Source organism: Pinus tabuliformis, chromosome 1_1 (assembly GCF_031772625.1).
Source record: "Pinus tabuliformis cultivar Carrire ecotype Pingquan chromosome 1_1, CPIR1, whole genome shotgun sequence".
Lineage (NCBI taxonomy): Eukaryota > Viridiplantae > Streptophyta > Pinopsida > Pinales > Pinaceae > Pinus > Pinus tabuliformis.
In genome coordinates this window covers 549027491-549050710 of record NC_142297.1, presented here as the reverse complement: position 1 = coordinate 549050710, position 23220 = coordinate 549027491, and the positions used below count along the sequence as shown (strand labels likewise).

The following is a 23220-nucleotide window of genomic DNA, read 5'->3' as shown; positions in this document are numbered from 1 at the left end:
AGAAAGCTTCTCGACATGTACGCACTTATTTTGTTCATGAAACTGCGTGTATACGCGACTTCGTATATAGCGAGCCTGCGTATCCGCGACTTAGTATATAGCGTACCGGCGTGTATACGCAACTTGGGCTTAATGAACCTGCGTATAAGAAATTTCTCTTCATTCTTGTAGTCTGGATTGAGATCTGTCTTCAAAGAGAGTTGCCATCAAGGACAACACCTGTACCGTAGCGCCACACCTATGCCAAAATGCCAACAAAAATTTTTGCAAATAACTTCAAAGAATTATTTCATTATCCATATCTGATTTTGAATTGTTGTTGCAAGCTTATAAGTGAATTTTCTTGGGCCAAAGTCTGATTACAAACTCTTTTAGAGTAGTTGCTAGGGTTTTGAGACCAATTTGGCTTGGTCGCTGCCCTTGTTACCCACCACTTTGTTAGTGATATCCCTAGGAGAAAACAATTGTCCAAGATGGTCCTCAATCGGCATCCCTTTGCAGCCACCAACTAGCTTGTTGTGTCATTTCTCCGCCACTTGAGCCAGCCATGTGGTCCCTCACCCATCTGTCATGATCATATGTTTGAAGATGGCTCTCCCAAACCTAAAGGTATGCTTTGTCATTTGGTAATTGAGTATTGTAGTTTGCTTATCATGGACACTTCTGGGCATGGATTAATGGGGGGATTCGGCGGAAAGAGTGGGCTAGGTCTGTGCTCTTGTCCCCTAGACCTCTTTTGGATGTTAACCTTGGACCCTAGTCCCATGGGATCTCTTTAACTAACGCTTTGGCTTTAGGGATGGTACTATATGGGAAACCCTGATTTTGGTTGTGTGGTCCTGATCCCTCATCCATATATTACCCCCCTTCCACTCATTATAACCCCATTCATCATTTCTCCTGCCTGGGTCCACATAGGGTTAACCTTCCCCATCCCCTTTCTCACACTTTGGGTCAAGCCTGGAATGATGCCCCAATCAATAGGAAAATGTACCTTAATCATCTATTCTTACAGCAAAACTGGCAAATTCTTCCTTTACCTCCCTGTGTAGATGAGAAGGAAACATTCTCATAAGGGTTTTTTCACCCCATTAGCCACCTCTCTATCCTTGTGGGGTGCCTTCCTCTTCCCATTGCTTTGAGCAATAAGCTCCTCATCATAAAATTTGGGGTTCAAGGCATGTGCTAAAGTGCGCAATGGAGTGTTGAATTATTCCACCTATCAACAATGATTTTCTTGACTAAACCAGTAAAATGATCATCAACAAACAAAAGTTGTGGAGACTCTTGCGAAATGATTTCCATAGTTTTCTCAACCATGGAATCCATGCCATCATATATCTCTCCTAAGAAAGGTTGGTCAGTGTCAACACTCCGAAGAAGCTCAAATGCAGGGGTTGTGAACTTTAGCAAGAAATCTACCTTGCTCCACCAATCCTCATCAAGGCACAATCTACGCACCATATATCCCCGCTTTGAATCTGCTTGTCTCCACTCAATCCAAAGTTGACTCACCACCATAGAAACTAATGCATGCTTAACTTCAGCAAGGCGGCGCAACATTAGGAAGTTTGAGGCATATCTTGCCTCAGCAACTTTTAACAACTCCAATTTGGAGCACTCTCGAAATATGGCCTAAGAATGGTGGTGGTTGGTAATGAATTTGACAATCTCCCTTGCTTCCCCTGTGATTTCCTTTATCCAGGAAACTTTGTTGTCAATCTCCTCTAAGATCAGATTCAAATTATGGACAATGCATGGTGTCCAAAAGATGTGGTCATACCTCCCCTCAATAATTAAACCTGCAGCTTTGCAAACTGGTGCATTATCCGTGATAACTTCCACCACCTTGTTAGGCCCTATTTGTTCAATAGCTTTTATAATAACATCAGCAATGAACTGTGCATCTTTTACTTCCCCTAAGCAGTCTTCCGCCTTGATAAACATTGCTCCTTTGGGGGAAGTGGCAATGATATTTATCAATGGTCTGCGCCTTGTATCTGTCCATCCATCTGAGACTATGGTAACCCCAGAGCTACTCCAGGAAGAACAAATTGGTGATAAAATACACAAGCTCCTTCTCATTTTTGAGAAGCTGAGTTCTGACTTTCTCATAGTTGGGCCCCTTGTACCTTTGAGGAGCTTTGTTAATTGCCCTTATCATATCTTGCCAGTAAGGAGAGCAAACAGCATTGAATGGGATACCACATGCATAAATGCACCTAGCCACTCTGGAATCAATTTCTTCTCTCGCTTGCACATTCACCAATTTAGCAATTCTGCTATCCTGAACTGAAGGGGATGCCCCTCTGGTATTTTTGGGTGCTAGTTGTTCATGTTGTTGAGTGGCACCGGCTCTCCTCTTTCTTGCTTCAACTACAATCCATGGCTCAATGTTAGATGGAGCTTGAGGGGTAGCTTGAGTAAGCTCATCATGCCTTCTCTTAATAACATCCGCCTCATCTTGCTCTCTTTGATATGCCCTCCTTGCCAATGGATTTATTGTTTTTGTGCAACCCACAACCCCCTGTCCTCCTCCATGCAAAAGATGTGCCTTCACTCTTGGGTAGGAGCCCTTGTACGAATTATTGCGGAGATTACATCGCCATTCCCATGAGCCACCACCTCCACATTTTTGAAGCTTCTGAACATGCCTCCAAAGAGGATAATATTCAGCCCTTGGGTTGGCCCTATGGCTTGAACTTGTAGCTACACTTTGGTTGGAAGCCATTGCTACAAAAGTAAATTAAAAATACAAATCTGTAAATAAAAAACGTTTTTCATATTTGGCAACATAAACCCTCGAAAAATTGAAGAAATAGTAGGAAAAAACTAAGAAAATGAATGTTGCTTACCCAAATTAATTTTCTGTAGTTGAAGCTACCCCAAAATGCCAGAAAAGACAAGAGAAATATGGTTGTAGCTGAGCCAAAAAACCAAGAATGTCGTAGCCGAAAACTCTGCACTCCAAATCTGCTGTTGAAATCTCTTTCTCTTGCTGCTAAAATCTCTTGCTCTTGCTGCTGAAATCTCCTTTGCTCAATGTTGAAAACACCCTAGCTGAAACCACTGCTCTCTTCCTCTCTTCTCCTTTGCTAAAATCGTCAGTCTCCAAGAGAAACGACTTGCTCAATTGTGTGATGAGAGAATGAGGCAAAGGTCACTTTTATAACTTGAGAGAGGCATCTAGAAGCAACTAGAAGCCACTTTAGTCACCCAATTAAAAAATAGAAAACAAAATTAAAAAAAAGTCAATCTGCGTGGGGAAACTCGTTTCCGGCCATACTGGCCACGTTTCCTCCTCGAGAAACGGGCCAATATGGACAGAAACAAGTTTCCAGGCCGTACCATACGGGTTTCCCCGTTTCCGTTTCGTTTCCATACGGAAACGGACCCTCTGCCCACGTTTCCTGCAACTTAGGTCTACAGGCACCTTCGACTTACTTGGAGACCCATGAGGTCATTTGTGTGCCTTCACACCCATTCGGAGCACCACAGGTTTATTATGTGGAGAACAAGGGGCCAACCCCTTGTCCATTACTTTTGGGAGTCTTATTCATCATTATGGCACTTATGGACTTCATCAGGCTTCTTAGAGGGCCCAACGACATGTATTATTGATCATTCGACCTCTTGAGAGGCTTGTTATTTTGTTTATGAGCTAGTTTGGTGGGCTTGTCACCAAAAGTTAATTATTTGCACATTAATTTTATTTTAGGGGCTAATGTAGGCCCAATTAGCTAAATTGAACTCATTAGGAGTGTATAAATACAAATGACGAGAGTACATTTCTCATCATGACTTCATTTGGACTTGTATCTCTCTAGAGATTTTTGCTATTCCTTCTTGGTAGACAAAATTTTGGAGCATGGATGAATTTTGATGTTTGGATTATCTTTTGTTATCTTGGAGCTTCTTGATTGGTAAGTTTATTGATGGTTGGATATAATCTCTTACATGTAAGTACAAATTTAATGTTATTTCTTCTTTTACTTTGATACATGCATTGATGATGAAATTTTTGCTATACTAGGGCTAATTGTTGCATGCATTTACTACAAAATTATGGAATTGTGTTTCTATATAGCATCTCTCAATGTATGGGCCATGTATGTTGAAAGAATTCTCCTAGGAATAATTCTATGGTTGAATTTATCTTGACAAGCCATCTTACCTTGAAAAACAAAGTGTAAAAGCTTTAAGGTCACCCTCCTTTACCCTAATGACAAGCGAAGTTGTCCTTGAAGCCTCCCTCACCTAGAAACGAAGTCCATTCTCATTCTTCTTGACTCCAATCTCCCCAAAGGATTAGAAACTGGTCTACCATAAGGTGATCACTTAAAGAACCATTTTTATTCACCTATCCTTCTTAATTCTAGGTCTAGCCACATTAGGGCTCCTGGGGCATCATTTTCGCAACAAACCACCCATAGAAAATTTTCAATCTCTTGGTCTCTACTGTGTTGGTGTGTCTCCCATGCCTCCTCCAAATTTGAGGGAATTTCGATGGTGGGGTTGTGAGATATCCCAAGCCCTAGCCTTGAGATTGGTTTTTGCCTTAAGTTTCCCTAGGCTAGTTCCTCATAGGGATCATTTTGCACCTTTAAGTAAAAATAATTTCTTTGATCCCCTTCTCCTCCTTGTTTAGGTCAAGTTCATCATTGGTTGCTAAATTCCCTCCTCTTGACCTAGCCTGGGTCCACTTGGTCCCGTGTGGTCCCATACCTCATCAAAATTAATTCTTCCAAAACCATTTGGGAAATCAAGTCCCATAAGCATTTTAGGGATTGGGAAGCTCCTTTACAATTCATACTCCTTAAACCTAGCCCTTAAATCCTCATTGCCTTTTCCTAGAAAGATTTGTACCTTGCTTAAGAAGCAATCAAGTCTCATTCTTGAGTCTCCCCTAGGAAAGAGTCCACGAGATCACTTCACGTCCATCTTAGTTGATCAAGTTTCATAAGTGATTCTCTATATATCAGGTCTCCTCCCATCGGTGAAAGTCCCTAAAGAGTAGGAAGCTTTAGCTGAGGTGACAATGGGCTTTAGCTTCATTGTTGCTCTTGACCTAGCAAGTGCCCCTCTAGGACCTCCTGCTAATTTGAGCAGTAGCAAGCCTGATTAGCCTAGTCGCAGGCCATGGAGGACTTATAAAAAAGTGTTCCACTTGATCCATATACTAATGCACTTGTTTTGCAGGCCTAATCAAAAAAATTTGCAAGGGTTATCATTGTTTTGATTTGGGAAATTGTGATTGCAATTCTAGTCCATTAGAAGGCTTATGAAACTCATTAAATTTGACTTATAGACTAATTGTGGTTGATTGCAAGCCTAGCGTCCTCTTGGCAAAGGGTTTTAGTTTTTGTTTTGGGCTTGGGTATTCGTTGGTCCATCAAATCTTTCTCTCTAGGCTTTGGCTGCAAGGCCTAGAGGCCTTTCCAGACCTAGCCGCAAGCATATTGAGGTTTGTTCCTTATTGCATATAGTCTACAACTAACAAGTTTTTGATTGCAAGGATAACATTGCTCTTTGGAAGGGTTACATCTCTTATTTGAAGCCAAAACATTGATTTGAATGCTTGCATTGATACAAGGGAGGGTCGCAAGCTCTTGTAGCCTTCATTCTCCTCAACCGTGACTTACTGCAGATTGTCATAATATACCAGATCTGCAATGTTGCATGCAGAGGCTAACCACACAAGAAGTCTAATAATAATAAGCCTAAAAACAACAAAATTTGTGACACATTAATCACGAGAAACTTAACTCTTATCCTAGCTCTTGTTCTTGCTCTTTGGTGACTGATCTTGTTGACTGTGGACTGATATCTCTTAATAGTGGTATCTTTTGAGGTCTGGTGCATTCTTTCAATCTCTGAAGTTGATCATTGTGCATTATTGTGTCATTTGGATAGCAAGCAACATAGTGGATTGGCAATTGTGTTTGTTGATCTCTTGTGATCTCAAAGTGTTGAGGATAGCCTATTCTTCTTTTTAGATACTAACTGTCTAATTTTTTGTTGCTTTCTTTGCATTGCATGGTTAGATATAGTTCTTGTTTCATCAAAATCACTATTAGCAATCTCATCTATTAGTTGGTTCTGCTTCTATAGTCTTAAAATTTCACTTGTTCTAATTGACATATCATATGACTGCAAGACATCTTAATTAGCACTCCAACTAATTCACTTGATATCATTGTCTCTATTGTTTCATTGAGTGAACTTGAAGTGCTTCACTAATTGCTATTGGCATTTTGTAATCTTGTGTTGAAAGTGATATTTGGTAATTTTGATTACAAGTGGTTTGATATTCGAAGCATTTTACATAATTGTATCTCATTGAAGCAATCTAATATTGTTAACATTTGCATCCTCATTCTAGTCCAACTTTGCATTTGTTAAGATTTACCTACAAGCATAAGCTTGGTTGATAGAAAGATAGGACAACCTTCTCCACCTTTCAATTTGGGAAGTTAGACCCCCATTCACAGTTAACCCAGTTGACCTTGCAATTTTCTTGTGGGCAATCCCTTGGAACGGAGGTGCTTGAGTGGTTAGAAGTCCTAGGTAGGTATCGTTAATGAGGCCTTAGTATCCTTCCTCGACACTTCTCTCTACAACCTTGTTTGTGACTAGTTTCAAAACAATTGAGGAGGAGGCTTCATCTAGATTAGGCATATAATTAAAAGTAACCAAGATTCTTGCATTTCACCCAAATAAGTCTTGCATTCGTCATTAATGATTGATAATTGAGATAGTGAGCATAATTTGTAATTGCAAGCTTTACATTACTATTCTTGTTGTTTCAATTCATTATCTTTGAATATCTTCCATTGAAAGAACAAGTTCATTTCCTTGCAATTGTCTTTGCTCATCTCTCTAGTGTCTTTGGTGCTAAGTCTCTTTTTGCAGCATTGTTTATCTTGTGGCTTGATCACCTTGTTCATTTGTTGTGCAAGTATTTTGAATTCATCTGAGCATTTCAGGCACTAGTCTCTCATTGATTTATCATAGGCTCTAATCAAATCTATCTTGTTGTGCTCAATGATCTTACTTTCCAACTAATCTTTGAAGCTACTAATATAAGCAATTGTATCTCCTAGACTTTTTGTTCTCAAGTTTCCTATTAGATTTTCACCTTTAGGGACTACCCCCCTTAGCTTGCCTATGAGATGTGAAATTTTCAATATATTGCAGCAACTGGAAATTATTATTATAACTGATTAAAAATTAACTACAGCTTATTTTCTACGGCAAATAACAAATAAAATCACAATTGCAACCCAATCTAGCAATCCAATCTTAGAGAAACACTGGAAAAATTAATTGAGGGAAATTTACCCCTCTCCATAAGCAATCGGCAACACTCTACTCGCTGAAACTGTCCTCCAAAATACCCTTGCGCAAACCCTCACACGCACTCCCTGGAACTACCCCTAAATCAAACATCTAGCCTGTTGCTGCCTCTGGAAGCGTTTCTCTTGCCCTTTGGAAAATATTCCTGGCCTCTGGAACCTAAAACAACCTCTCTCCCCGTTGAATCGAATTGCCCTCTTGAGGCTCCTACACAGCCTCCTAGGAAAATAATCTGACCTCCTCTCCTGACTCTTTTGGAACTGGAAATCTCCTCCGGAAATATGCCATTGATCTCCCTCTTGCTCTTGCTTCCTTTTGGCTTGAATTCTTCCAGCTGAATGTTGCTCTCTGGAAAATTGATCTGCCAAGGAAACTCGCTCTTCCTATGTGTTTTGCTCCAACCCCATCGACCTCCTCTTATAATCTCTCATTGGCTCACCAACGACCATGATTAAATCCTCATCAACAACTAAGATCATCTCTGAGTTGATCCATGTGAGTTTCTAGAGAAATCTCACCTTTCTCAATTAATTCCTATTAATTAATCATTTTCCCTAAGTTAGACTTAGGAAAAAATTAATTACTGATTAATTAACTTAATTGAGCCATCTCTAGGTGTTTTCTCCTAAAACTTTTATGGGTTCTAGAGCTCTAGTGTTTCTAAGCCTCTTTGACCAAAGTCGAGACTAGAACACTTGTCTGATGCTACAAAACTCAACACTCCCTCTTAGCGAGGAAAATATTCTACAGTTGTCTCATAACATCTCCTCCCATATACGTTGTTGATGTCTGACAACTGTGACTGACTACCATTGTCCACCAACTGCTATGCAACTTTGATTCATCCGCCATGACTGTAGCTGAACCACCCTGCATTTGTGTTGTTGTTGACACGGCACTAGACAATTGTATTGTTGCCAACTCTACCACTACACTGCAACTGATCTCATGTTGTTGCTACTGCAACTACTGCAACTGAGAACAAATCTTTGAATCAACTGTGCCACTGAAGTGGCTCTACAGTGGCTTCCTGAGTCTTTGACTGCTACTAGCCTTTGCATTGTCCACTGAGTAATTATCTGCATTGCAACTACTTTGCGCCACTTAGCATCTCACTGCAACTAGCACTGCAATTGTCCCTCAAGATTTGACTGCACCATGCAACATTGATCCATCTGCTACTCAATATTGTGGGCCCCTTTAGCAAGGGTATTAATCCAAGAGGAAACACCTGTTGATGCTACCCTCAAGGGATCCTGCCCAGCTCTGTGCAACCCTGGAGTCTAGAGCTCAAAGTCTCCCCACCTCACTCCTAGAGGTATAGTTGCATGCAATGTGAAGTCTTCCTCCAACCTAGAGGACAAATTGTCGATCTTTGTCGAAGTTGTTACCTGCTCCTGCTTCTCCTTCTTATCCTTCTTCTTCTGAGGACACTAAGTACCGTAGTGACAGAACTCACCACACTTGAAGCATTTGATCTTCGACGTATCCTTCTATTTCTTTTCTCCTCCCTGTGAGCCTTGTCCCTGACTGGGACCTTTCTTTGCATTTCCCTTTGATGCAAGAGCTACGTTCTCGACCTCCTTCACACTCTTTGATCCTCTATTATTACCACCGAGACTACTCTTAACTAGAGCAATTTGCATCTCCTTCTGCGTGAAATCCGCCCACAATTGATCCCATCCAAGTAGTTGATCTCATCTAGTAATGCCTTGGACAAAAGTCACCCACTCCTCGGTGAAACCTTTGATGGCTACATGCACAAGTTCAGCGTCGTGTGGCGTCTCTCCAACTATGACAAGCTCATTCCAAATATCCTGAATCCTAGTAAGGTGTGGAGAAACTCCTCCTCCCTTCTACATCGTAGTGGTTCTCAGCTTCTCCTTCAAGAACAAGTTTTGATTCTCAGAAGGATTATGGTATAGTGTTGCAAGAGCATCCCACATTTCTTTGGTCGTATTCTTGGCCGCTAAGTGTGAGACTATATGATCCTAAACTCCATCAAGGATCAACTGCTTCGCCTTGGCCATCTCCTTATTGTAGTTCTCTAGCTACTGCAGGTTTGTAGGTATGGATACAACTCATTCTGCGTACATCTTCAGACCAAACTCATCTAGCAGGGAAGCCATCCTAGCCTCCCATATACAATAGTTGGATGCACCATCTAACCTGTCCTAATCACGAAGTCCTACTGAGATCCATTTTCTACAAAACTCACAAATGGGAAATAAACAGCAATCTCCTCCTCTCCTACTTGGCTACCTGCTCTACAATTCACACTCCTTTCTGGAATGCGCAGTTCTGCCTGTTGGTTTTGCCTTTGCAACTGGAAATCACGAATTTCCTTCTATAAACTGGATCTAGAAACCCTCTGAGAAAGAATCCCTCAGTGTGTGCAATTTCTCTTCCACTCAGTGTTGATTCTGCAACTACAAAACTATTACAAAAATAACTACGCCCAGATCAAGAATCTGCTCAAAGAATTCTTTGTTCTGCTTCACCAAAACTACTTTTTGGCTTTGCCACTGCCTTTGGAACTACTAGTGAACAAATCGAACTTTCTTGCGATCTGCAACTGGAAAATCAAACCTTTGTTCAGCAATTCGACCTCTCTGGCCAGCCTCTGTGCAGACCCTGAAGAAATTGTGCAGTTGCTCCCTCTGAGTTGTGAATTTCTCCCTCTTTGTCTCTAAGCCTCTGATTTGTCAAACTCGCTCTAATACCATGTGAAATTTCCAATCTATTGTAGCAACTGGAAATTATTCTTCTAATTGATTAAAAATTAAGAGTAGTTTATTTGCTACGACAAATAACGAATAAAATCACAACTGCAATTTTCACCATAAAAATGTTGCGGAAAATAAAATGCTAGAAACTGAAAAATGCTAGCACACACAATAAAATTGACACAATTATTTTTGGACAATTGTCCGCGGAAAAACCCAATGTGGGAAAACTGGTGAGGCAAATGAAGGTTTTATTATTATGTAATATGCAATAGAATAAATTATGAGTACAATTTGGATGCTCTAGCAATCGAATCTAAGAGAAATACTTGGCAAAATCAACTGAGGGATATTTACCCCTCCACAAGCAATCTGACAACACTCTGCTTGCTGAAATTGACCTCTAAAATACCCTTGCACAAACCCTCACACCTACTCCCCGGAACTGCTTTTGAATCAGACATCTAGCATATTGTTGCCTTTGGAAGCATTTCTCCAACCATATGGAAATTCTTCCTGGCCTTTGGAACCTGAAATGACCTCTCCCCCAGCTGAATCGAATTGCCCTCTTGAGGCTCTTGTATAGCCTCCTAGGAAAATAATTCAGCCTCCTTTCCTAACTCTTCTAAAACTATAAATCTCCTTCGGAAATCTGCTACTGATCTCCCTCTTGCTCCTACTTCCTTCTAGCTCGAATTCTTCCTGTTGAATGCTGCTCTTTGGAGAAACGATCTACCAAGGAAACTCACTCTTCCTATGTGTTTTGCTCCAACCCCATCGACCTCCTCTTATAACCTCTCATTGGCTCACCAATGACCAATTAAATCCTCATCAACGGCTAAAATCATCTATGAGTTGATCCATGTGAGTTTCTAGAGAAATCTCACATTTCTCAATTAATTCTTGTTAATTAATCATTTTCTCTAAGTTAGACTTAGGAAAACTTTAATTATTGATTAATTAACTTAATTGAGCCATCTCTAGGTGTTTTCTCCTAAAACTTTTTCTGGGTTCTGGAGCTCTAGTGTTTTTGAGCCTCTGACCAAAGTCGACACTAGAACACCTATCTGATGCTACAAAACTCAACAGGAGATAGCTTAAATGGAGAGAGTAGGGATCAGAGTGACAACCCTTACTCTAAGCGTTGCGCCACAAAATTTATACCTTGCGGAGTTGGAAACTTTTCCCGCACTTAGGTGTATAACCTGGGAGACAACATGTCTGTGGGTGATGCCTATGAGTTGATCCATGTGAGTTTCTAGAGAAATCTCACATTTCTCAATTAATTCTTGTTAATTAATCATTTTCCCTAAGTTAGACTTAGGAAAACTTTAATTATTGATTAATTAACTTAATTGAGCCATCTCTAGGTGTTTTCTCCTGAAACTTTTTCTGGGTTCTAGAGCTCTAGTGTTTTTGAGCCTCTCTGACCAAAGTCGAGACTAAAACACCTATCTGATGCTACAAAACTCAACAGGAGATAGCTTACATGGAGAGAGTAGGGATCAGAGTGACAACCCTTATTCTAAGCATTGCGCCACAAAATTTATACCTTGCGGGGTTCGAAACTTTTCCCGCACTTAGGTGTATAACCTGGGAGACAACATGTTTGTGGGTGATGCCCATACACAATCTGAACCTTTGTAAATAACTAGCAGCTGATAGAAAAATGCTCAAAAATATGTTCGTGCATGAAAATGGGTAACAGTTACAATCAAATTAGTTTTGGCTCTTGCTGCACATTTTGGCTGGACTATTTTTCAAATGGATGTTAATAGTACCTTCCTCAACTATCATTAGGTGGAAGAGGTTTATATGCATCAACCTCAAGATTTTCAGGTTCCTAGAAAGAAACATATGCTATGCAGATTGATTGAGGCTCTTTATGGTCTCAAACAAGTACCAAGAGCTTGGCACATCAAAGTTGACAAACATATGCAGGATAATGGATTTAGAAGAAAATTTTCCACTTTAAATCTCTACATCAAAAGCAAGGATGGTGATATGGTGAAATTGGTGATATATGTGGATGACATCATCATCACAAGTAGGTAAAATCTGAATTATGTTCCACTTTTGATATGGCAGATTTAGACCTCCTACATTACTGTTTAAACTTTAGACGCAAAAGTTTTGCAAACTAATAAATGTAATTTGCTTCACAAACTAAGTATGCCAAAGGTCTGCTAACATATACTGGATGGCTGATTGTAGAAATCCATCTACAGATATGGAGAAAGGGCTAAAACTTTCAGCAAAAGTCTACTCAAAATCAGCAAATGAGCCAAATTCTCAGGCAACCACTGGGAAGTCTGATTTATCTTACAACCACTAGGCCAGATTTTAGTTTTGCAATCAGCTACATATCCACATTCATGATGCATCCTAAAGTAAAACATTGAACAACAACAAAAGGGGTTTTGAGATATGTTTAAGGTACAAAAGATATGTTTATTATATGGTGAAAGTGATACACTTCAGTTAACTGGTGATAAAGTTCTGATTGGGAAAGATCAAAGGACGACCAGAAACCAACAACTAGTTATGTATTTAGCGTTGGAACAGGTGCACTATCCTGGGCTAGGCTGCTAGCAAGAAACAACACGACATTTCTCTTTCTTCTGCCAATGCAGAACACTGGATAGCAACAAAACATGTGAGACCGTTTGGCAAAGAAAAATACTTGGAGATTTGATGCTTGAACAAACAAAGCCAACAATTCTTTTGTGACAATCAGGTTGTTCTAAAACTAGCAAAAAATAAATGCTGTCATAAGCACAATAAACACATTGATGTACATTGTTGTTTTATCAGAAAACTTGTAGAAGATAATGAAGCTGTAACTTCAACAATGTACCACACAAGCAAATTGCAAACATTTACCAAGCCACTGGGTCCAGATAAGTTTGTTAAATTTAGAGACAAGCTTGGTGTATTTTCCAAAATGACCATTAGTGTAATTAATGTTTATGGTCATTCTTTAGTGAATAGGAGTTTATTTACATATATAAAAGTACATTAAAGTATTTTAACATAATAAATAAATTATGGAAAGATGTTATCTAACTTCTTTCCATCTTCACTTGTAAAAATGTAAGAAGACCTATTTTGATCCTAAATGAACAAATATTTGACAGTTCTCTCTTCCAACTGTATGGTTCCCTCTCTCTTCTCTTCTGGTTTATTTTTTTAATTCAATCTCTATAGGAGCAGAAAACTGTCTAATGAAAATTTATACTCTCAGGTTCAAATGGGTTATCAGGACAAAGTTCAAACAAAATAAATAGTGACAAGAAGGGTTCAAGGAGAGAGCACTTGCCCTTCTGGATGGGCATAGATTCCACAAGCAAAGGCATGAATTCAGAAAAGACGTAGTAGGAGGACGAAGAATTCAAGCAGAAAAAATACAGTTGCTTCAAAATCCCTGTAGGCAATGCATTCAGGTGTCAACCCCCACTGTCCATTGAAGAAGAGTAGCCTCTCATTCAGGATGAGAAGAGTAGCCTCCCATTCAAGACGAGAAGACTGCACCTAGAAAATGAAGACTTCATAAAAGTTTCAGTTGTCACCAAAGAAGAACTAGAGGTGTGTGGCCATTTTTGTTAAAACTTTACATAGCTAACCTTCCCAAATGACATGTATCACTCAATATAATGTGCATGAAGACTTTGGTTCAATTTTGAATAATATCTAGAGTTAGGGAAAATCTAAAACTAGTAAGCTCCCTGCTTTTGGAAGTACTTTTCTAGACTTTTTAAGTAACCGTCTTTCTCAGGCAAGATACCATTTTATAGGTATTGAATTTTTTTATCAAATAAAAAAATGTTGCCAACTTACACTCACTGATTATCGATCTATGTGCTGACTGTCAACAGAGACATGCCACATGTTGGAATAGACATTTCTCAAATATGATATTAACACTCAAGATCACATTAACTGAGAATAAATATACTTTACCAAACAAGAACTGAATATAAATATAAGCAAGTACCATTTGCAAGCAAGAAAACTAGATCACCTCAACTGCATTCTTGAGTAACAAATCATCTTCTGTGGTCCATATGCTGAAATCAGGAGGGCAGATTTCTGACATCTTTTCATGTACTGAAACCATTTAAGATTTGCCACAAGAATTTGCTAGAGCTGTCTCGACTTCCTTCCACTCATCTACAATACAAACAACAACTTAATTCAGCTCTATAACATATTGTTTGTTGTGACCATGAGATATTCTCCGTGAGTTCATCCATTAGTGCAAAATAAGGTTCATACACCCAATAGGTCGAGCTTTTGAGAAAGTTACAGGTAATTAAAAATTCTTAAAGTAAGATTTTACTAGCCATGAAATAAATGGCAAGACCTTGAATCACATCAGAAAAAAATAACATACACGCACACACATAATACTGTTCAAAGACAACAAAAATGCAGTCAAATTATGGCCAAGAGGGTGCCCGAACCATAATCAAGACAAGATAAGATAATTATATTAATCTCTGATGAAAGACCACAAATGTAGGTCAATGGGACTGAAGAGTACAACCAGTATGAATATAATGTGGGAGTGCAAGCACAACTCCTAGAAAATGCCGAAAATAATATAAAGAAAGAAACCTACATAAGTATAACATCAGAACATATGTATAAAACCGTGAAAAGGTAAAGTGATACAAAACATTAAGTATGTCCAAGACTGGATAGTTGAGCAACTAAAGAACTTCTAAAGACTCAAGAGAGAGTGTATGAGACAATGTTACTTGGGAGCGGGAGCGGGAGCGGGGAGCGGGAGCGGAAGCGGGAGCGGGAGCGACCATTTTCAGAAGCTCCCGGTTTGGGAGCGAATCGGGGAGCGATTTTTTAAAAATATATATATTTTTTATATTTTTTAATTTTTGATACATATATGTCAACAAAAACATGTAGAATGATGAAATAGACATAAAAAACATAAAAAAACATAAATTGATCATTGAACCATATATCACATCAATCATCTAGAAATTATAATCGTCATCAACCATGTCCACAAGTTAGTAAAATACATATTACAACTGCAACATATTGAGTCTTATAAATCATGATTCATCAAATTCAATATTAAAGTTTCAACTTCAAGCTTTCAGAATTGAAAATTCAATAACATTTATCATCATTGATCACCAAAGTAACAAGTTGTACTTGTAAGCCAAGTTTAACCATTACAAGAAGTAATATCTTAGATATTTCTAAGTCCTAACTTCTAACTGTTAACATGATATGAAATGTTAAAAATTTATAAAATGAAACATGAATAATGAGATGAAATGAAACAACTTTAGTCTTTCACAAAGCATCATATTCATAATTCACAATCATTACCAATGAGTTATAATTGCCAAGGCCCAACTTCAAACTTCAAATTTTCATTGTCACAGTGATATAATGTTTACAAAAAATATCATAATGTCATAATGATATGAAAGAGTCAAGAGTCAAGAGTCAAGGACTCAAAACTCAACAGTTATGAAAACTAAAGTCTAATAGAAACTAAAAAAGACAAGTAAACTGTAAATCTACAAGTGGCCCTTGCCACGAGAGTCTCCAGTAGTATAAGTAGGTCGTGGTGGTCTTCTAGGAGTCTCCCGCACAGACCGACGACCAGAACTAGAGCCTCCACGCGAGGGTGTCGATGGAGGTGGCGACAGCAATGGAACAAGACTCGAGCCCCGAGAACTGCTACTAGATGGTCGAGGTGGAGGTGGCATGGCTGCTGCAGCTGCTTCATTTTCATCCCGTACAAGCTCCTCTTCTAGTTCTTCCATATGTACAATGCCATCCTCCAAATTGTCGTCCTCAGGGTGATTGTCCCAAATTTTATATGTGGGATCTTCATTAGCCCGATCACAGTAATGGCTCAACAACCTCAAATTGTAGTGCACATAAACCAAGCTTTCTGCTCGGTTTTCGTTGAGCCTGTTTCTTTTCACATTATGTATATAACTGTAGGTGCTCCAACACCTCTCTGCAGAAGAAGAATTTACAACCTGTGAAAGAACTTTTTTTGCCAATTTTGGAAAAAGTCCGTGGCCGCCATATGTTTCCCACCATGTGAGAGAATCAAATTTATCTTTGTCGTCCATTGCATGGAAGTTACCATACAAACCACTGCCACTGAAGTATCTGCCTATTTCAAGGCGCACAGCTGCACATTCCTCCCTGTCAGGCACCAACTTTTCTAATGCTTCCAGATATCCTCTAGTTACCTCTTGATCCAAATGGGGTTTGGTCCTAACACCACCCCCTGCTGCAGGTTTGCCCAACCAAGATTCTGAGTAGTATTTTAACGTAAGGATATACGCCAAGCAATGTAGTGGAAGGTTAAGCCTATTCCACCGTTCACACACACAATCATGAATCAGTTTGTACAAGTTGGGATCTTTATTATGAACAATGTCTTTTATTTCCCCCAACATGGTATCCATTTGCTCATACACCTCGCCAATCACTGGTTTGTCTGTATCTGCAAACCGAATCATGTTATAAATTGGCTTGGTGAAATCCAATACTTGTCTCACAGTTGTCCAAAACTGCCCATCAAGAGCGGCCTCCTCCACCGTTTCAAAACCTGCCATGTCAGCTACATTTGTAGCCCTTTCCTTTAACACCTGCCAATGTGGACTTGATACCATGCTAGCTAATGCCTCTCTTACCTTCAAAAGGCGCCTGAAGGTGAGGTAATAGCTACCAAATCTAGTCCTCGCAATCTTCAGCAACTCCAATCTCGAGTGACTGCGGAAAAGGCCATGGGCATTGCTATGATTTGTAATAAATTTTATCATTTTTTTTCCTTTCTTGTACAAATCACCAATCCATTGGTATTGTTCATTTTTGTTTTTGACAATATCATGCAACAGAAGGTTCAATGTGTGAACCAAACATCCAGACCAAAATATGTTCGGGTATTTATCCTCAATAATTGCTCCCGCTGCCTTACAATTAGGAGCATTATCAGTGATGACTTGGATGACATTGTATGGGCCAATACGCTCAATTGTTTCAAGCAATGCTTCTGCAATGTTGATAGCGGTCTTGAACTTGTCTGAGTAATCATGTGCAACTAGAAAGATGGGACCACTTCAGGACACAGCAAGAACACTTATCAATGGCTTGCCTTTTACATTTGTCCATCCATCAGATACAATGGACACCCCATTGTCAGTCCAAGAACTTGTCATTTTATTCAAAGAATGTGATATTTTTGCTTTTTCATGATCAAGGCCAACAGTTCTTGCCTTGTCATACCCAGGGCTCTTGTATCCTTTAGGGGCATCATTTATGGCAGAAACCATTTCGTGCCAATAAGGTGAGCGTAGAACATTGAATGGTATCCCACATGCATAGAGGAACCTGTAAACTTTTGAATCCACATCATTCCTACACCCCTCATCAAGGCAATCTGATATGGTTCTACGCCTTAAAGATGATGACCCTGTGCCTCCATGTCCATATCCACTGCCTTGGGAGGATGCTAAAGGAGTTCTTTGTGATGGTGAGATTGGTTCAAAGAAACCCCTTGATCTTTTTGTTCTGTATTGGGCGTCCTCCTCTTCCTTTATGTATTTGGCTCTATCTGCTGTTGACACCTTGTCACAAGTTTTGATTCCTATTTGTTTCTCTCCATCCCATGGCCTTTTCCCGCAGAGGTGTCTTCTAGCACGGGTGTATGAGCCTGTGTAATCAGTGTTGCAATGGGGGCAATGAAATTTAGTGGTTCCACCCCCTCTCCCTGTTTCAGCCCTGTGAACATATTTCCACAATGGAGTTTGGTCTTGTTTAGTTTTTTGACCCTCATGTTCACCCTCCTCCACCTCCTCCTCACTGGGGTTTTCACCCATTTGACTTCCTCCGGCTTCTTCATCCACCTCTTCAGTTTCAGGCCCCCTCCATTTCCTACTCTCCACCACCATAATAACCATAAAAGGGACCAGGAAGAGGAAAATGCCAATAAATATCCCCAGGTCCATGGTGTTTGATGTTTGTAGGGTTTGAGTCTTGAATCTGCAAATTAATTTAGTTTATTGGGATTAATTCATTTAATTTATTAATTTAATTTAAATTAATGATCTTTAAACTCAAACAGGTAAATTAAACTAACCAAATTAACTACCTAACCAGCTAAACTAACTAAATGATTAAGTTACTTACCTCTGCAGGCTTGCTCCTCGCTCCTTGGCACTTGCTCCTCGCTCCTCAGCTCTGGCTCCTTGCTCCTCAACTCTTGCTCCTTGCTCCTTTGCTCTTGCTCAGCTCTCAATCTCTTGCTCAATGAAGTTGAAATGATTTTTTTTTGCCCATTGGGCTTATAAACTAAAAAAAACATTCTAAAATTTTTATAAATTTCGGGTCCGGCGGATTTTTTTTCCGCCGAACCGCTCCCGGCCCGTTTAAAATCGCTCCCGGGCATTAAAAAACGCTCCAGGAGCGCGGGAGCGATCGCTCCCTGAATCGCTCCCTCACAGACCAAGGAGCGCAAATTTTTTTACGGGAGCGATTTTGGGAGCGCGCTCCCGAGCCGCTCCCGCCCGGAGCGCGCTTCGGGAGCGGGTTCGAAGGGGGGGGGGCGCTCCCCCGCAACACTGGAGGCTGATGAGGTCAAGGTCTCTCGAGTCTAATGGCCGAGGGTGAGGGGGGTGAACAGGGCACTAGCTTGCTATCGAAGTCTTTTGGAACCATCGAGGGCTCTGACTGTATGATCTTGGAGGGGGTGCATGATATGAAATTTTAATACTACTGCAGTCACTAATTATTATTCTCCTACCAAATTTGATTATTTGTCTTCGGCAATTTCTTTGTGGCAAATACTGAATAAAACACTACTTTCAGGATATTTTCTCTCCATATGCTTTGACAGATCATGTGGTCGATGTTAGGAATACTTGTTATAGGGTTATTCCACACAAGGTTTCTAGTGGTGATCAAATTAGATTACATAGTGACTTCTCAAATAAGGAATATTTTTATAGCACTTAGTTTCATGGAGAATGGTAAGTCATCGAGGATGCCGAAGGATGATTTATGTTGTTTGGCAATTTAAGTCCCCTCTTCTAGAACATTGTCTAAATCACTCAATCAAGGCCTTATCAAAAGTATTCCAAAGAACATGATTAGAAACACCACTTGGGATGACATATTATTAAAATTGGCAACTAGGGCTAAACTCCACATGATCTAAAGGTCATTTCCTTGGAAAGCTTGGATCTAAGGGAGGAAGGAAGGGCAGGTGCTTTGTTTGCAATAAGTTTGGCCACTATGCAAGGGAGTGTCCAAATAGAAGGGACATATTGCATGATTGTAATATCCCTTTCCAAGAATATTTCTCAAACACTAGCAAACCCCAACCAGGAAAACATACAAGTGGTATAATAGCCAGGGAACTCACAGAGATGAAATAACGATAGTGCATCAAACAACAATGTATACATGAAACGTAAACAAATACTCAAGAAATGCTAAGCCATTTTATTATACTGAGTAATAGACAGAGTACAAGAGGTGATCAGGAAGATAGCACCTCGACTTGCACCAGGCAAGTGAAAAGATATACTCAGAATAGCAATGAAATGGCCCCTCTCAGAACTGCGTGGAAGCTGTTGGAAAACTGTTGTGCTGCTGCTGCTGCTGGAATCAAGTGAGGATTTGGGGTTCTTCCCTCCTTGGAAAATGCTGAAACTCTGGAATCAAACTCTACTCATGAAACCCAGAAAAACCCAAAAAGCTTTCCTAGAATGCTCAACCCCCAAAAATCACCCCCTTGGGGTTCTGCGCAGTCTCTCAAGGCTCTGCACTGCCACTAAATGAAACCCTCCAGAAATCTGCCTGAAACCTCTGCCAAAACCCTCCAATATGCAAGGGCTGATCCCCTACTCAATCTCCCAGCACAAATCTAACTGCAAACCCTCAAGCCAGAACTCCTGCCAGAAAGAACTACGTCATCCCTCTCAGTGTTGCGCAGTCCTCCAAGATGCTCAATCCTCCTGCCAGAAATGCTGATGAAACTATTGCCAAAATGCTGATGGAAATACCTTGCCCGAGTAGGCACTCAAAATCCCCCGGGGCTAAGGGTGAGATCTCCAAACAAAGACACTCAATGCACTAAACAATGTTGCAGACTAGCTAAACAGCCAGCGTGCTCTAAGTCAAAGTGACTAGCTCAAATGCACATAATCGAATGCCAAAATGAGGAAGCTCCTCTCTCCTTTATAGCCTTTGCCTCTCTCAATCCCAAGGCCCACCTTCTCCAGCGTAATCCCTCTCTTGCCACGTGTTTCTTCCCTACTATGCAGTCCCTCCAAGTGTCTATGTGGGCTCCATTTCTGTGTCCCCCTTTTGGCCCTCTTGGCTCCCCTTTAGGTCACAATGTTGTGCTACTAGGAAGTGACTTTTATTCTAAAAGTGAGTCATGTCCCCTTTCCCTCACCTTTTTATTCATAAATAACTATAGAAGGCAAAATTAAGCAAAATCGAATATTCCAATTAGCCATGGCTAATTAGGAATATTACAGTCTCCCCCGACAAAATGTTGCTTGTCCTCAAGCAACTGAAGTGATGGATGCTGCAAGATTTTCTCACTCTCCCAAGTGGCATCCTCATCCGGCAAATTCTTCCACCTCACCAAGAATTCTCGAACCGTCCTGCTCCGCAGCTACCTCTCCCTGGTATCAATAATAGCCTCTGGCTGCAACACCACATGCCCCTCATCATCCATGGGTGGTAGCTCATTTGTCACTGTCACCTGCTGCCCCAATGCCTTCTTAAGGCATGATACATGAAAAACGTCATGAATCTTGCTACCTTGGGGTAGCTCCAACTCATATGCAACCTGTCCAATCCTGCGTATCACCCTGTATGGCCCATAAAAGCGAGGCTTGAGCTTCTCAACCCCCTTTTGCTTCAGTGACGACTGTCGGTATGACTGTAATCGTAGGTAGACCATGTCCCCTACCTCAAATTGTCTCTCCACCCGACCCCTGTCAGCATACAGCTTTTGCTAATTCTGCATTGTAGCCATGTTATCCTTGAGAGCTCGGAGGATATCCTAACTCTCTTGGATCCAAATCTTGGCTCTTGGAGCCTTGCTATCACCAAACATCATGTCAACAAAAGATAAAGGATGATACCCATACAAAGCATAGAATGGTGACATGATGTGTAGTGTTGTAGCAGTACTCCACTAGATGCAGCCACCTCAGCCATGCTCTCTGCTGCCCACTGAAGTAGTTACGCAAGTAGCCCTCCAACCACTTGTTAACTATCTCTGTTTGTCCGTCTATCTGTGGGTGATAACTGGTGCTCAATGTCAACTCCATCCCCACTAGTCGATAAAGCTCCTGCCAAAACCTGCCCATGAAACAGTTGTCTCTGTCACTGACGATGGTCTTAGGAAGACCATGTAGCCTGAAGACCTCTCTGAAGAACAACTCGGCCACCTGTGCTGCTGTATATTGTGCAGATATGGCAAAGAAATGTGCGTACCTCGTCAGTCAGTTAACGACGACAAAGATACAATCCTTTCCCTGTACCATGGGCAACCCTGTGATGAAGTCCACCGAAATACTCTCCCATTTTCCCTCTGGAATGGGAAGAGGCTGCAATAAACCCACAGGATGGCTAATCTCCCCCTTGTTCCTCTCGCAAACGTCGCACTCCCGCATATGTTGGAGTACCTCATCCTTGAGGCCCTTCCATGAGAACCTCTCTCTGATGGCCCTGTAGGTTTTCGTAAACCCCTGATGGCCGGCCAATGGTAAATCATGTGATGCCTGGAGTATCTTCTTCTTGAGTTGAGATCCCTCAGTCAAGAAGATCTGATCCCTGTAGTAGATGATCTCATCGACCATCCTGTACCTGTCATCTGCCACCTACCCATCCAAAACCTCACATGCAAACCTATCCTTGGAGTACTCTACTAAGAGTCGATCCCTCCAGTCTGTGTCCAGGCTCATAAGAGACAACGTGGCTGGTCTACGTGAAAGAGCATCTGCTACCACGTTGTTCTTACCCTTGACATACTCAATGTCAAAGTCATATGCTTGGATCTTGCTGATCCACTTCTGCTGCCTCTCCTGTAGCTGCTTCTGCTCCAAAAAGAATTTGAGGCTGTTGTGATCAGTCCTCACCCTAAACATGTTACCCACTAAATACTGTTGGAACTTGGCCAATGCATGCATGATGGCCAACATCTCCTTGTCATATATAGAATACAACCTCTCATGCGAAAGGAGCTTCCGGCTCTCATAGGCTATAGGGTGACCTCCCTGCATCAATACTGCGCCGATCCCCTCTCCCGACGCATCACACTCCAAAACAAATGGCTGCGTGAAATCTAGCAATGCAAGCACTGGGCAGCTGCTCATAACCTCCTTGAGCCTGTCAAAGGCTCGCTGCGCTATATCCGACCAACTGAAAGCCCCCTTCCTCGTCAAATCTGTCAGGGGTGCAGCAAGCTGTGAGAAACTCTTGACAAACTTCCGGTAGTAAGTACAAATGCCAATGAACCCCCGGAGTTCTGTCACGTTCCTCGGCTCCGGCCACTCTCTAATGGCCCTGATCTTCTCCTTGTGGACTCTCACTCCGTCCACCCCTATGATGTGCCCCAAATACAACATCTCCGTCAACCCAAACTCACACTTGGAGAGTTTGGCATAGAACTGCTGCTCCTGCAAGATACGCAACACTGTCTCAATGTGCTAGAGATGCTCCTCCCAAGTCCTACTGTAGATGAGAATGTCATCAAAGAATACCAACACAAACTTCCTCAAGTGACTGCGAAAGATGTGATTCATGCAGGACTGAAATGTGGCGGGGACGTTGGTTAGCCCAAAGGGCATCACCAAGAACTCAAAGTGCCCATAGTGACACCTGAAGGCAGTCTTGGGAATGTCCCGCTCCCTCACGCGAATCTGATGGTACCCAGATCTCAAATCAATCTTTGAGAAGAACCGCGCTCCGCTCAACTCATCCATCAACTCGTCAATCCTAGGTATGGGGTACCTGTTCTTTAGTGTCTTCTTGTTTAGGGCCCTGTAGTCAATGCACATTCTCAATGTGTCGTCCTTCTTCTTCACCAACACCACAGAAGAAGCGAAAGGACACATGC

At 41.1% G+C, this 23220-nt stretch overlaps 1 protein-coding gene across 8 annotated transcripts in view; it reads right to left on the bottom strand.

Annotated features, from left to right (window-relative positions):
- LOC149214292 (uncharacterized) overlaps positions 1-23220 on the bottom strand; it is a 264915-nt gene that overhangs the window by 218075 nt on the left and 23620 nt on the right. For 5 of the 8 annotated variants that reach the window (XM_089392260.1, XM_089392259.1, XM_089392264.1 and 2 more), the window contains one exon: positions 14104-14252. In XM_089392260.1, the coding sequence (XP_089248386.1) occupies positions 14104-14199 (96 nt within the window). In that variant the 5' untranslated portion in view covers positions 14200-14252. Of the gene's footprint in view, positions 1-14076; positions 14255-23220 lie in introns of those variants that run through there. The other 3 variants (XM_089392263.1, XM_089392265.1, XM_089392266.1) reach the window with 3 other exon arrangements.